Genomic DNA, 14832 nt, shown 5'->3' with positions numbered 1-14832 from the left:
AATAGCTTAGTTGGTTCCATACCAGCTCAGATCTTCAACATCACAACCCTCCAAAATATTGGGCTTCAGAGCAACAATCTTTCTGGCAGTCTTGACTTTGGTAATGGATTCGTGAATTTGGAGTATGTTGATCTCAAATTCTCAATTCCAATCACCTCGATGGAGCTATACCAGCATCTATCTCAAATGCTTCTAATATATTTCACTTGGACATTTCTCGAAACAAACTCAGTGGTGTAATTCCTAATTCCCTGGGAGATCTAAGATTTCTCCAAAATTTGGAAATTTCTCATAATAATCTTAGAAGTGATCCTTCCACTTCGGAGATGAATTTCATCACTGCCTTGACAAACTGTAAATACCTAGTGAAATTAGGGTTGGATTACAATCCTTTAGAGGGTACTTTTCCAGGATCAGTTGGGAACCTTTCTTACTCAGTTGAGAGAATTTATGCATACGACTGTGAACTCAAGGCAAATATTCCAGATAGCTTTGGCAATTTGAGCAATTTATTGCTTTTGAATGTGGCTGGAAATAACTTGATGGGACCAATTCCAGACACATTAGGAGGCATGCAAAACGTTCAAGCTCTCAATTTCCAAGATAACCTACTAACTGGACCACTCCCTGAAAATCTTTGTGATTTGAAGAACTTGTATGGTTTAAGTTTGAGCCAGAATACCATTTCAGGTGCTATTCCATCATGCTTAGGTAATGTTACTTCTCTCAGATATTTGTATATCGCCCGAAACGTCCTGAACTCTGGCATACCTTCAAGCTTGTGGAACCTGAAGGACCTCATTGAATTGAACCTATCCTCAAATTCATTGAGTGGCTTCCTGCCTCTAGAAATTCAAAATTTGAAGGCAGCAACACTTATTGATATATCAGCAAATCGTATTTCAGGAAATATTCCTAGCTCGATTGGGGATTTGATAAGTCTATCAGTTCTTTTTCTATCACAAAATGCACTTGATGGGCCTACATGTTTAGCTTGCAATTCTTGGACCTGTCCTACAATAATCTCTCAGGCTTTATACCAAAGTCCTTTGAGAACCTTCAGTATCTCCAAGGCATCAATCTTTCTTTCAACAATCTAAGAGGAGAAATACCTACCGCTGGCCCTTTTAGGAACTTGACAAGTCAGTCTTTCATGTCTAATGATGCTTTCTGTGGTGCTCCACAATTTCTTGTTCCTCCTTGCAGCAATTCTCAAACTCACGATTCCAGTAGAAAGAAAAGATTGCTAGTGGTTTATGTTCTTTTAGGTGCTGTAGCTGCAGTGATTACCAGCATAAGTTTAACAGTTATATTTTTAATATACAGAAGGAAGAAAAAGGTTACAAGAACGCCTGATTTACAGCTCACACCAGCACCAGCAAGAATATCATACTATGAACTTCTTCGAGCAACCAATGGATATGCTGAAAGCAATTTACTAGGCATTGGCAGTTGTGGATCTATCTACAAAGGGATTCTGAATGATGGAACAGTTGTGGCTGTCAAAGTCTTCAATTTGCAACTAGAAATTGCATTCAAGAGCTTCCAAGTAGAATGCGAGGTTTTTCGAAACCTTCGCCATCGAAATCTCACGAAAGTAATTGGTAGTTGTACCAATGATGAATTTAAGGCCCTCGTACTCGAGTATATGTCTAATGGGAGTCTTGAAAAGTGGTTGTATGCAGAGAATCATGTCTTAGATATGTTGCAAAGGTTGAATATAATGCTAGATGTGGCTCATGCCTTGGAATATCTCCACTATGGATACACAACTCAGGTGGTTCATTGTGATCTGAAGCCTAGTAACATACTGCTTGATGAATATATGGTTGCCCATGTGAGTGATTTTGGAATTGCAAAATTGTTTGGTGAAGGAGAAAGTGTTTTGCATACGAAAACGCTTGCAACATTGGTATACATTGCACCAGGTTAACCTTGTATCTCGTTTAAGCATATAAATTTGTGTTTCTACATTTGTCTAACTCAAGTTGGTTTGCCAACTTCTTATGTTAATAAGTTTGGTTTATTGTAACATTTTATTACAGAGTACGGACAAGACGGACAAGTATCAACAAGATGCGATGTTTATAGTTTTGGAATTGTTTTGATGGAAACATTCTCAGGAATGAAGCCCAGTGATGAAAAGTTTTCTGGTTCGCTAAGCCTGAAGAGTTGGATAGAAAATTCTCTACCTGATGCAACAAACCAAGTTACTGATCCCAAACTACTACTGCCAGATGACAGGCATCTAGCTGAAAAGCAGGACTTCGTGTTGCAGATTTTGGAATTGGCTTTAAAATGCTGCACAGAACACTCAACAGATAGGATCAATATGAAAGATGTTGTGGCATCATTGGAGAGGATTAAGCGCCCACTTCAAAAATTCTCTGGTAAATTCACATGAATCTGTATCATTTTTCTTTTATCTACTTTAATAAAATGAATCATGAGTAGTTGCGTTACTAATTAATGTTCATGATGTGCTCTTCTTAAGATGTCAAGTTTTGACATGATGATATTTAATATAATAATAAAATGGTTATGATTAATACTGCAAATGTATCTTTATTTGGCCCATGAATATGTTTATCATTATTTTCTCTTGTTGAGCTTCGCCACGTACATTTTTCTTTATGTCGTGTTTATTCATCTACACATAAACGTTTGCTCCCTCTCCATACTTGCCAAAACTATTATGTTTCCCATACTAATCACAAATACTACGCTTAGAGTCGGAAGAGGGAAAACTAGGTTATATCCTAACATTGGTTTTCTAGATTTCTGAGTATTATATAAGGATCTTGCAATCATACTTTGTTTCATTCTAGCAGCGAAAGATGCAAAATTTGATTTTGAGCCTTTTTTTCTTATGCTTTCCAAAATTATATCTTGCCTTTGAGCTAAGTGCATACATAATAGAATTGTTTTCAGACGCTACTTCATTAACAAATGGAGACAGCAATAACTGCACCAGAACATGGTGCTAATCAAACCCGTAAGCCCTCTTGTTTCCACTTGCGGTGGAAGACTTGTTTGATCCACATATGCAACTATCAACTAGTGAACTAATTTTTCTTCCTTTTTTTCCCTCTAGATGTTATTTGTGAATGTCTGAAACTCGAAATTTCAACCATGCCGGACCACCTATTCCTGTTTTGGACTTTGTGCAGTTAGGGATAAAATGACCAATTGGGAATGGATTTTAAGCACACCGTTTCCAAATGAAAACAAAATCTTAATAAAAATTCCTACTCAAAAATTTGTAAATTCAAGTGTAGTGGTAAGTAGGTCATATCCAGAGGATTGGAGGATTTATTTTCTTGAAAGGAAACAATAAATAAAGGGAGAGGGGATTGTGAGAAATTAACCTAAATAACTCAGTTAAATAAAAACAATAATGCAAGTTGAAATAAAAATAATTCAATAAGAGACAAGAATTCTGGAGTATCGATAATCAATTACATGAGTCATGAACCAAAGTAGAGATTAATCCATTGACTAGAAGCTTCTCTACTTCAGTTCATTTTATTGATTATCGATATAAGAATAAAATTCATCTACTTTTAAATAAACTAATTATGGTTGTTAATAAGTTCTTACCATAATAAGTTTTGTGGTTATTTCCTTTGACAATTAGACAATCCTAAACAAGATCTTAGAAGTCAATCTATTGACAGTATTAGTTATTAAAGAAACTACCAAAATTAATCAACAAACTCACAAGTTCGATTCATTTAGATTAGATTATATATTCCCATGACATATATTCAAAGTTTCTACTAGTTGGAGAGTACTTGTTTTTCTTTGGAAGAGTACATATTCAACTAGTTGGTATTTTTCTTCATTTTCAAACTTCTTAGAGATACAGAGTGATAATAAAAAAAAACCCATTTGTATTACTATTTTTTGGAGTTTTGTAAATATATATATATATATATATATATATATATATACACGATAGTGACTTGATATATGTAAGATAAAAAAAATGATTGTTCCTAGGAAATGTAAAAATTTTTGAAGAAAAATGGTAAAACAAACAGCACCAAAGTTCTTATTTATGGTATTCCTATAAATTACATTACCATTTGATAGCTAAAAAATATTAATTAGATTACCATCTCATGTATTATGTATTAATGCGCATAATACACATGACAAGATGCATTGAATGGAGTTCTTTAAGGCTTTCAAAAAAAAAAAGAGAGTTCTTTCAGAAAAACTTTTTTTAAAAATAATATATTTTGCATTAAAAAAATATTAAAATACACCATGTTAAAGAATGTAACTGAGTTTGTGCCTTGCTACAATTTCAGAGTTGACATTAGGTTCAAAATTATAGCATAATCCTATTAAATTTCTATTATGGAAACACAGGTTGCTCTATTTATTTCGGGGGTCGTGTGGCATTGAAATTGAAAAGGTTTAAGCTAGCCAAGGGTGTTTTCTGCGTCCGTTGACAGAGTAATACAAATGTGTGGAGTCCTACATATTCTAATGGGTGCCAGATTTTTTTTTTCTTCTTTTTTAAATAGAAGAAAAGTGAGATTTAAGAAGCAAGAAAGAAAATTAAAAAAATTAAAATTCAATAATTTTAAATTCTAAAACGTCAGTTTTCTCGTCGCCAGGACAGTGGTGCTGGATTCATTTGCCTTAGCGTTGCCAGATTGTGTTTGGTCGGTATCCCAGTCATCAAACAAGACAAGTCAAACGAAGACACATGTGATATCGTTACCAATGGCAGATGACGCACAGGGTGCTGAGAAAGACGAAAGAGTTCCTAATGATTGGAGGGGTTCAGTAGGGCAGTTATGGAATAGGCCAGCGGTGGAAAGCAAATTGGAAATTGACTCAAAATTTCAGCCACAAAAACCAGCCACCATGCCCGTACCTCAAAACATAGTATTACTTCTTTTTCTTTTTCTTTTTTTTTTTGAAGCAACAGACATCTTGTTTTTGTCCTCAAACATATACCACAGTCATGGAATGATAAAGTGATGATATTAAAGAAATGTTCTAATACATGTTATTAAAGTTCACTATGTATCAGTGGTTCCGAAATGTACATGATACTCCTTTTTTTTAGTAAATATTTTATACATTACTGTTAGTGTGTAGTTTATTTTACGCTACAAATTTTTTAGTGTGTTTGGATAGAGTATTATTTGAAATAATTATTTTAACACTTTTTATGAAATGATATATATGAAATAAAATTGTGATTGAAAATATCAAAAAGTGTATTGAAAAATATGTTTATTATCTAAATAAAATATTATTTGAAAAAATTTAGCTGCATTTCATATCGATAAGTGCTACAGCCAGCGTCATTCCTGGAGATCAATTTTTCTCGCCTGGGTTTCATCTGTCCACTTGAGATCCTCGGTGACATATTTTCTATGCCAATTCAATGCCACCTATAGTATTGCGCCAAGTGTCATGTTATTATTTACACTTGTGTTAAACCAAACCAAGTTGAATTATTAGAAAATTAAACAGTAAATAATAACATGACACTTGGCGCAATATTATAGGTGGCATTGAATTGACATAGAAAACATGTCACCGAAAATCTCAAGTGCTCATCTGTCATCCCTCATAATACAGCAGCGTCTCATTTATCAAGACGCTCTATATTTTTGCAACCCCAAAGCAATTAAGTCCCCTATGATTATTAACAATCCAAAGGGGCATCGTCAAAATGGCCAAGAATCTTCTTCACTGATTTTACTACTATGACACAATTCCATGCATCTTCAGTGCATTACTTGTGAGATTCCACCTTCATTCGACTCTGGAAGCCACACTTCCCTTTTGTATATATGCCACTAGGGCCGATGCTAGACCGAATAGCTTGACTCGAGTTTGCAAGTCATTCGGTCAGCAGCTCGGCTTGAACTCGAACTACTTGATAAAAGCTGCGAATTGATCTCGAATTTCAATATTTTGCATTTGAAGATTCGACGAGTCTAATCGAGTTTTTTATAATATATATTTTGTTTTTTTATATTTATTATTGTGAAATGTCAATAATATCTTTTATTTAAAATTATGTGTAAAATATTAATTTTTTATTATGTGAGTTTGATTAGACTTGAATGAGCTCAAATAGGCTCGATTGAACTTAATTTGAATTGAATAGATTTAATTAAACTTAAGCTCGAATAACGTAAATTGAAATTCAAATTTGAAAAGTTTAACGAGTTCGAGTTCAAGCTCGATTTAAAGTTTAATTATTTTACCTTGCACTATTCGAGCTCGACTTGAGTTGAACACACCCCCATATGCCACCCCGGTGAACTAGAAAACAAAAGAGCCAAACCGATGCTGCAGTATCACGGCTTTCTGTCAGCTATTTGAGCAGTTGTCCTGTAACTGCCTATGCACTAAAGGGGGAAAGGATCACAAATGGCTCAGCGGTTTAACTTCACTGTAATTCTGCAGAGCCATAATGAGACCAATATTCCTTCACGAGCTTGCCAAACAGTGAACCTTCTCTTTTCATCAACTCCATTGGTTCATCATACTCCACAAGTTTCCCTATTATATTTGTCAGACAAATTTTTAGCATAATGATTATGGTCAAAAGACAAGTTCAGCATAAACAAATGCTCAAGACATGAACCTCACCCTCACTAATAGCCAAAACCTTAGTACAGTCCATCACTGTAGGTATTCTGTGAGCCACCGTAATCACCGTGCAATCAGCAAATTCTGCCCTGATAGTTTTCTGTAAAATCAAGTCAGTAGCATTGTCTATTGATGCAGTTGCTTCATCAAGAAGCAATATCTTGCTTCTTCTCAGTAGAGCACGGCCAAGACAGAACAATTGCCTCTGCCCCATGCTCCAGTTTGATCCATCTTCCACAACTGAAATTAAAAGAGATAGGTTAGTAAATCTTACCAGCAGCTGCCGCTGCTCATCGATCATTCATCACTACGTTAGAACTGGACCAGCTTACCCAAGGAGCCGAGGCCTTCTTCTTTCTCCTGAATAGCGTCTTTGAGTTGACACTTCTCAAGAACCTTCTCGAAACAGAAAAAAAGTTCTTACAAAGCGGTTAAAGCAACGCTGTTCGGAAAGTTGAAAAAAGAAAAAAGCAATTTCTCAAATGCAATAGCCACTGGCAATAGGAATGCTGAACTAAAAATAGTGACATTTAACCAAACATAAGCTGCAAATGCAAAATTCATGCTTTGATATGCCAAGATTTTAAGTACCTCCCATATTTCCGGATCAGTGTGTTGCCCCAAAGGATCTAAGTTGTATCTCACAGTTCCATTGAAAAGAGTAGGATCCTGTGGTATAATCCCAAAACGTGACCTCAAGTCATGGAGCCCAATTGTACAGATGTCGATTCTGTCTACTAAGATTCTTCCACCAACTGGCTCCACCAGACGAAAGAGAGCACCAATCAGAGTAGTCTTCCCACTACCAGTTCGTCCAACAATACCAATTTTATGCCCTCCTTCGAATGTACAGCTGATCCCACGAAGAACAAGTGGGCCATCAGAACGATACTTGATCTGTAATTGAACTGATGTTAGCAGGTTGAAACAAAGATCGAATACATATAAAAGTAGTCAAATAGATATACCTGCAAATCTTGAATCTCTACTTTACCCACTATTGGCCAATTGGTTGGCGGTCGATTACATTCTATGACTTCAGGAGCTTCACTTGGTATGTGCATGTATTGGTTAAGCCTCTCCACAGAAATTATATAATTTGCCAGAGTACACTGGTTTTGGATGGAATACACAAGGGACATGTTTAATGAAAGACCATAGGACAAAGCCATTCCGACAAATCCTGCAATGACAGAGGATAATGATTAGAAGAAAAAATTTTCGTTCTCAAACTTTAGCAGTATAGTGGGCAAATGCCTAGATAATAAGAATCTATATTTTGCTAGCATCAATTACTAGAACACCACGGACCGGAGCTAAAAGTTCCAGGAGGAAGTAAAACCATGCAGAGAGCTGAAGAGGCAAGAACTGTGGCACTGACTGTCTCCAATCGTTGAATCAACCACTCATTAGCTGCAAAATTGTGGAAGAAAGGGCTGGCATTTGTGTCAAGAAGTTCTAGGTTCTTAACAAAGAAACGCTCTTCTTGTTCGAAAGCTCTGATTGTCATGCACCCTGCCAAAGATTCAGCAAGATGATTTGCAACCAAAGACTTGGTTGTGCCGTTAATACGCATTAGCTCTTTAGCAGAGGCAAAGTAGTATCTCTGTTGACAAGAAAACGCACGATGGTATTAGTATAGCAATCACCGCAAAAACCTCTTAACATTATGTCAGAAGACCAGCAACTAATAAAACAGGAGGAACTTTTTCCAATTTATGCAAAACCTAGATATTGGCATAGTAAGTTTAGAACTTTCAGCTGGATATTCCACGAAAAAGGGCAAACCATTTTACTGCAGATAGAAAAACCACAATTAACTGACCTATGACGTAGCCACTTACTTCACTGACAAGAAGAAAAAGCAAGCCATTTTACACTAATAAAAGATTCAGAGGTCTTCACCCTTTTTAACACACTAGTTATAATCTTTTCTTGTCATTAAATTGATAAGCAAAAGTTTTTATGAAACAAGCCGGCCAGCATGTTACCTGTAACCGAATAGCCAAGTAGACCAGTGGTATCGAGACAACCAAAATTTGCCAGGTGAATACGGTTAGCACCACAAGACTAGAGTAAAAATTCAAAGTTGCTACAACAGCAAAAGTCAAGTTAAATGGAACATCGAGATCAACAATGCTCAGATCAACCGAGACCTGCTCAAGTAAAAATCAATGGGCGTTACTTTTAGTTCCAAGCCTTTAGATGTGTACTCAACTTGGCATACGTGAAACTCTTACTATCCTTACCCGGCTTAATATCCTTCCCAAAGGCGTAGAGTCATAAAATGCCATGGGCGCGCGGAAAAGAGAATTCAATAGCTGAAAAAATAATGATTTTGAAGATTGCAGACCCAAAACAACTGTGCTCAGAGATCTACTGAGCAGAAGAAATGTTGACGAAAACCCAATCACCGAGTAGACTACAATTAGTTTCAGCGTGCTAACTTTAGGATTGTCAACATTTGCAGCCATCCAAGAGTTCTGTGATATCTGACCAATCACGAAAGTAAGATTAGAGAAAGCAGCCAAAGAAAAGAACAAGAAGCCTTTGTTCTGATTTAAATACTGAATGTAAGGCCTAAAGCCAGTGTCCCCGACTTCTCTCTCTTCTTGCTTGATCAACTGATCACCTGCTGATGCTTTAGAACCTTTGTCACTGTATGTCTTGCGGATTTCTTTGTTAGGAGCTTTATGACTTGGGGAGGAAGTAACTTCTGAAATCCTCTCAGAACCTGCAGTCTCTTTGTGTGCATCAACCAAACTCTGAAATTTTTTACTACAGGCTAGTAACTGATGATAGGGAGCCGCATTGAGAATCTCGCCATCTGACATAAACTGTCAAACAAGGTAGAAGTAAGTATATTGTTGTCAAGTAGATTTAGTGTGCCTGTTTCCTTGGGAGTAATATTCAGGGTAACGAAACCAGCTGTTTTGCTTTCCACTAATGACTAAAGTTAATTGAGCACTCACTGCGTGAGTAACTTGATATCCAAATTTTTAGTAATATAGATGGCTATGTGCAACACCTCCAACGCTAAATAACTTTTTATTGCTAGGAAAATGTGATCAATCTGAAAACCTGTAATCAATTGACCTATGAAAGCAGAAGAAAATCATTACGCAAAACCAAGATTTTCAGACATCATAGCATCTAGTAGAAGAGGTTTCCCTTTGCTGTGTTGTTGTGTGTGTGTGTGTGTGTGGGGGGGGGGGGGGCAGTGTGGCTTAATCCTAAATTTGACTGAAAGGTCATCTAAAAAGACATATTTCTCAGGCTTTATCACAGGAAGTGGAATCAGGTTACCAGAAAAAATGCCTAAAGGTACAAATCAAATGAAAACAACAACAGTTACAGCGTAAAAATTTCCCAGGGGTAAACTCACCAGAACACAATCAAATGCAGGAAGAAAATCAACTTGATGGCTTACAAGTAAGACAGTCTTCCCAGTTAGAGCTCCCATGACATAATCCTGCCAAGAATGGTGTGAGATTGTACATCATCACAAAGGAGTGTTACTAAGCATGTTCCACAACAGGAGGAGGTCAATCGATGTAAAGCAAGCCTCAGAATTATGAGGTCGTGCAATCAACGCTCCCTCCCAGACTCCAGACTACCAGAAAATAAGAAGATGAGAATAATATGAGAAAGTACTGACATTGAATAAGCTTGTGGCAGTGTGTGCATCAACAGCACTGAAGGGATCATCAAGTAGATATATGTCAGCATTCTGATATAAAGCCCGTGCTAGTTGAATCCGTTGCTTCTGTCCACCGCTGACATTAACTCCCCTTTCTCCAATTTCAGTGAGATCACCATGAGGGAGCAACTCAAAATCCTTTACCAATGAACATTTTTCTAATGTTTGTTGGTATCTCTGGTAATCCATTGGAGACCCAAATAAAATATTGTCTCGAATACTTCCAGTCTGAATCCATGCTGATTGGGAAACATAGGCAATAGTTCCATGCACTCGAACCTGTAGAATGAAGATAAATTTATCATTTAAGAGATGATCAGGTTATGTTTAAGCCTTCTACAAGAATCCCATCTATGACAAAAATTGTTAGGGAGTTTCATAGGCATAGATAAAATCAGTTCAATAGAAGTACGTCAAAAGAACAAGAAATTAACTTACAGTTCCACAGGTAACTGGAACCTCTCCAAGAATTGCAGCTAGAAGGGTTGACTTACCTGAGCCCACCTCCCCACATATAGCAACCTTCTTACCAGCTCTAACCTCCAGATTTATGTTTCTAAGAGAGGGTTTAAATGAATTCTCTTCCCACGAGAGAGAAGCAGATCTTATAATAATGTTTCGACTTGTGTTTTCTCCAAGGCATATCTGCCTCACATTTGCTACATCCAATTCAGGTGCCTCGAGAAACTTCACAATCCTGTCAAAAGAAACCTTAGCTTGAATGACTACTCCAATAACATCAGGAATAGATCTAATAGGGTCCTGAACCAGTCGTAATGTTGCCACAAATGTGAAAACGTTGCTTGCATATAGTGGAATACCAAGGAAATAGCAAGCCCCGAATGTTGTAGCAGAGACGAGTACAGGGGTTGACCAAAAAAGAAAGCTATTATATGCTTTACACAGCTGAACAGCTGACAACCATTTTTCTTCAACCTGCCTTAGATTCTCAATAACCTTCTTGAAATGGCTTTCCCAGGCATATAATTTCAAAACCTTCATATTGATAAGTGCCTCTGAAATAGCCTTTAGCCTGTCATCTTGTGCCACCATAAGCTTAGATTGGAATTTGTGCTGTAATTTTGCAAGGGGAGTATTACAAAGAACGGTAAGAACTATTACCACCAAGGATGCAATTGTAGCAAGCCCCACAGCACGGTAGAGAATTAAAAGTGCAAAGATGAGCTGGAGACCCGTTGTCCAAGTCTGATGAAACCAGAAAGCAAATTCTCCAATCCGGTAGGCATCCACTGTAACATAGTTCATTATCTCACCACTTGCGTGCATCAACTTGGCAGTATTGGATAGTCTTAGTTGCTTCTTATAAATGGCTGCCGTTAACAAGGACCTTACTTTCACACCTACTAGTCTGCTTCTGAAATACCACTGTCTTTGGGACAAAGATTCCGAGTTCTTTGAGATAAAAAGCAAAACAGCCAAGACATAACCTTCATATTCAAAACTCTCTTTTCCTTCTGCAACCTGAATGAAGGCTTGTAGTAGAAGAGGACCAGCAGAGACGGTAACTATTTTCAGAAATGCAAAAAACCCCGATGTGAAGATCTCCCTCCAGTGGCATAGCAAGATAGTCTTCAACACTGATGGTTGGGCTAGTGGATCAACTTGTTTCCGTTTGTTATATATATCCACAAACAGCAAGTAGCAGGACTCTGCTCGATCTTCCTCACGCAAGTTGGGTATGTCTTCATCCTCCAAAGTCTTCTCCTTTCCCCTTTTCATCAATGGATTCAACCACAAAAATGACATTTTACTGATAAATCCAGCTTTCTCAAATGGAGTGACACAGCCAACAGAATCAAGTTGGCCTTTTCCACTGGCCACGCCATTTAAGGGGGCACTAAGATCATTTTCAGTGCTGTCCTCATATTTGTAACCTTTGTAGGTGCACAACAACAGTAAACATGCTCCTATCAAAGACAATATGTATAACCCCATCCTAAATGACACCTCTTTATCGAGAATGGCAGTCACAAGAGAGAACCCACAAGCAATTCCCGAAAACAAGAATACAAGAATGGACAACAGCCTCAAAGGCGCTTGTGAAAATACCTTTCCCCTAAGGCTCACAGTTAAACCCACTAATAAGCACGTCAACCCATGGAAAGTTAGCAACAACCACCAATGGAGAGGCAATGCACTGTGGGTTTTCCGTAACTCTCTTACTAACTCCCAAATCCCCACACACAAATATAAAAGTCCAAGAAGACCATTGAAAGCGGCAGATATCAACTGCAATCCTGAAATAGCACGAGTTTGCGCATGCATCCATGGGAATTTTGACGAGGGTCTGGAGAAAAAAATGGCTAGGAGCACAATTAAGAGCAAAACATCGAAGGAAATGATCAAGGCATGATTAATACACGTGGAGGAGAGTGCTGCAGAGACTAAATTAGCACCGCAAAACTTCCTACTGCTGTCAGTACAATCAGTTGCCCCGCAAAATATACTCCAAAGATCTACCATCTCGTCCTTAAACCGTCTTTTCCCTGTTGATTCTGAATTTTGATAAATACGAGAAAATGATTACCACACCATTCAAACAGGCGACGCACCGAAAAGAAAAAAAGGTTCTGATCCTTTTGAATTCATCAAGGAAGTGGAAGGATCAAGAGAAGCACAGCTTATTGCTTAAAGAATGTGGAGATAATAAATAGAAGAGCCAACCAATAGACCATACACTTGCAAGATAAATTATGCAACACATCAAAAAACATGATCAGCAAAAAATTCTTTAGACTGCTTGAAGACAAGAAAATGGGACTAATTAGTCACTGCGGGCAGAGTTCGTTTGATCAAAAACTGCATGACCAGTCAAGGTAGAATATGTTCATAGCATCCATCTCATTGTACTCGTACCCATCTCAATCACCTAGAAAACTTGCTAAATAACTGGTACTAACAAGCAAAAATGCAAGCATGACAACGACAACATACCTTGGATTGGCAAGGGTGTCCGCCCTCAAAACTCTCAAATCCTCCAGATTGCAAATAATAGAGTACTATTACCAACCCTCCCAGGCTTTGTCTTTCCTATGCACAGAAATGACGATGGGGATCATAAGTAATAGAATACTATTACCAACCCTCCACGGCTTTGTCTTTCCTATACACAAAGAAATGACGATGTGGACCAGAAATCAATACTAACACAAATAAAATAGCTGGGGCATAGTACAATATTTTGGATCAACTCAAAAAAAAAAACCATGAAAAAGGAAACAGGTTCCCAAGAGAGCAGAGGGGTGTGTGTTGGTTTTCTTTGTGTTTATTTATTTAAGCATGTGTTGAAAATAGAATCCAAATCCTACTCGTATTTCTCCGCTTCTTCCCGTTTCTCACATATCGCCCCGCCGTCTCAACATAGGCACATGCAATGCAGGTGCAGATTATTTTTTACCCAAAAAAAAAAAAAACAACGACACTGAGATCCCACTGCACTTTAGAAAGGCACACACTTCAAAGGACAGAAGTAGAAAATACACTACTACGGCAGAGATGTTGTCAGTAATGATTTTATAAAGAAGAGCAGTCTACCAAAGCAACCTGCAAGACCCGAAGATATCGCCTCGGATCTGTTTGGATTGTAAGTTATTTGGGATTATTTGGGATATTTTTACTGTAGCACTTTTTGTGATGTGATGTATGTGAGATAAAAAGATATTGGAAAGATAAAAAGGTGTATTGGAAATTGTAAAGATGATGTAAGCAAATAAAATTGGGGAAATATGAAGCAATCCAAACAAACCTTAATTAATAGACAGGTGACACACAGTAGAGCTTGAGATGCTGGTGGTTAATTAACGTGGTATGTTTATATGGGTGCAGTAATGGTTGTGGGCTTGTTTTCTTGCCGCTGGGGGATATGCGTACCTTTTGATCCTATGCTTGCTGGCACGGCGAAAAGGGGTAATGCCGGCCGCTGCTGCTATTCTTAATTCTTGCGAGACGACCGTCTAGTAACCGTGTGTTACTTGTGACTAGTGAGAATCCTCCTATTAATATTATGGAAGAGAGGGAGGCAGAAGGGCGTCATGGCTCACGTCTCACAAGTCTCGCCATTTGTCGGTTCCTTTTTCACGTACCGCCCATCTTTCGCCATCTCCTTTCAGTTCCACGTATCTTCCGTTTTATAGCAAGTTAGACAGACAACAGAGCCGTATTGCAACTTTACTTCCACTACCTAATTGCTGATTCAAAAATGGAGATTTTGTTTTTTTTTTTGGCGGAGTTATGTGCTTTCCCAGTGTTTTGGGTTGCATGAACTCAACCTTTTTAGCAAGAATGTTGGATTGTGCATTAGGAATGAGTAGAAAATATCAACTTTTTTTTTTTAGGTCTGGAGACTAATCCCCCAAATTAGGCAGAGTTTTGTCCTAAAAATATCCAACAACGATAGCACGTGAGAATCAAACTCGAAATCTTGCTGTAATTATAGACGATCAGTCCCAGTCGAACTATCCCCGGGGACGAGTAGAAAATAT

General features: G+C 37.7%; 2 protein-coding genes across 2 annotated transcripts; one reads left to right on the top strand and one right to left on the bottom strand.

The window, feature by feature from the left end:
- The first annotated feature begins 326 nt into the window (after positions 1–326).
- On the top strand, positions 327–2404 carry LOC113771372 (probable LRR receptor-like serine/threonine-protein kinase At3g47570). The gene is made up of 3 exons (XM_027315958.1): positions 327–897; positions 1032–1928; positions 2253–2404. The coding sequence occupies exons 1-3, from the start codon at positions 327–329 to the stop codon at positions 2402–2404; spliced, it is 1620 nt and encodes a 539-aa protein (XP_027171759.1).
- Positions 2405–6427: 4023 nt separating this feature from the next.
- On the bottom strand, positions 6428–12814 carry LOC113770939 (ABC transporter C family member 10-like). Its single transcript, XM_027315568.1, has 11 exons — positions 10769–12814; positions 10289–10609; positions 10016–10102; positions 8880–9467; positions 8622–8786; positions 7942–8236; positions 7599–7813; positions 7222–7527; positions 6963–7026; positions 6631–6870; positions 6428–6540 (listed from the first exon to the last, which is right to left on the bottom strand). Exons 1-11 carry the CDS (start codon positions 12812–12814, stop codon positions 6428–6430), a joined length of 4440 nt encoding a protein of 1479 aa, XP_027171369.1.
- Positions 12815–14832: the final 2018 nt, after the last annotated feature.

Source organism: Coffea eugenioides, chromosome 5 (genome assembly GCF_003713205.1).
Source record: "Coffea eugenioides isolate CCC68of chromosome 5, Ceug_1.0, whole genome shotgun sequence".
NCBI classification, from domain to species: Eukaryota; Viridiplantae; Streptophyta; class Magnoliopsida; order Gentianales; family Rubiaceae; genus Coffea; species Coffea eugenioides.
The sequence above is the reverse complement of the archived record's forward strand: the minus strand, read 5'-3'. Positions and strand labels throughout refer to the sequence as shown.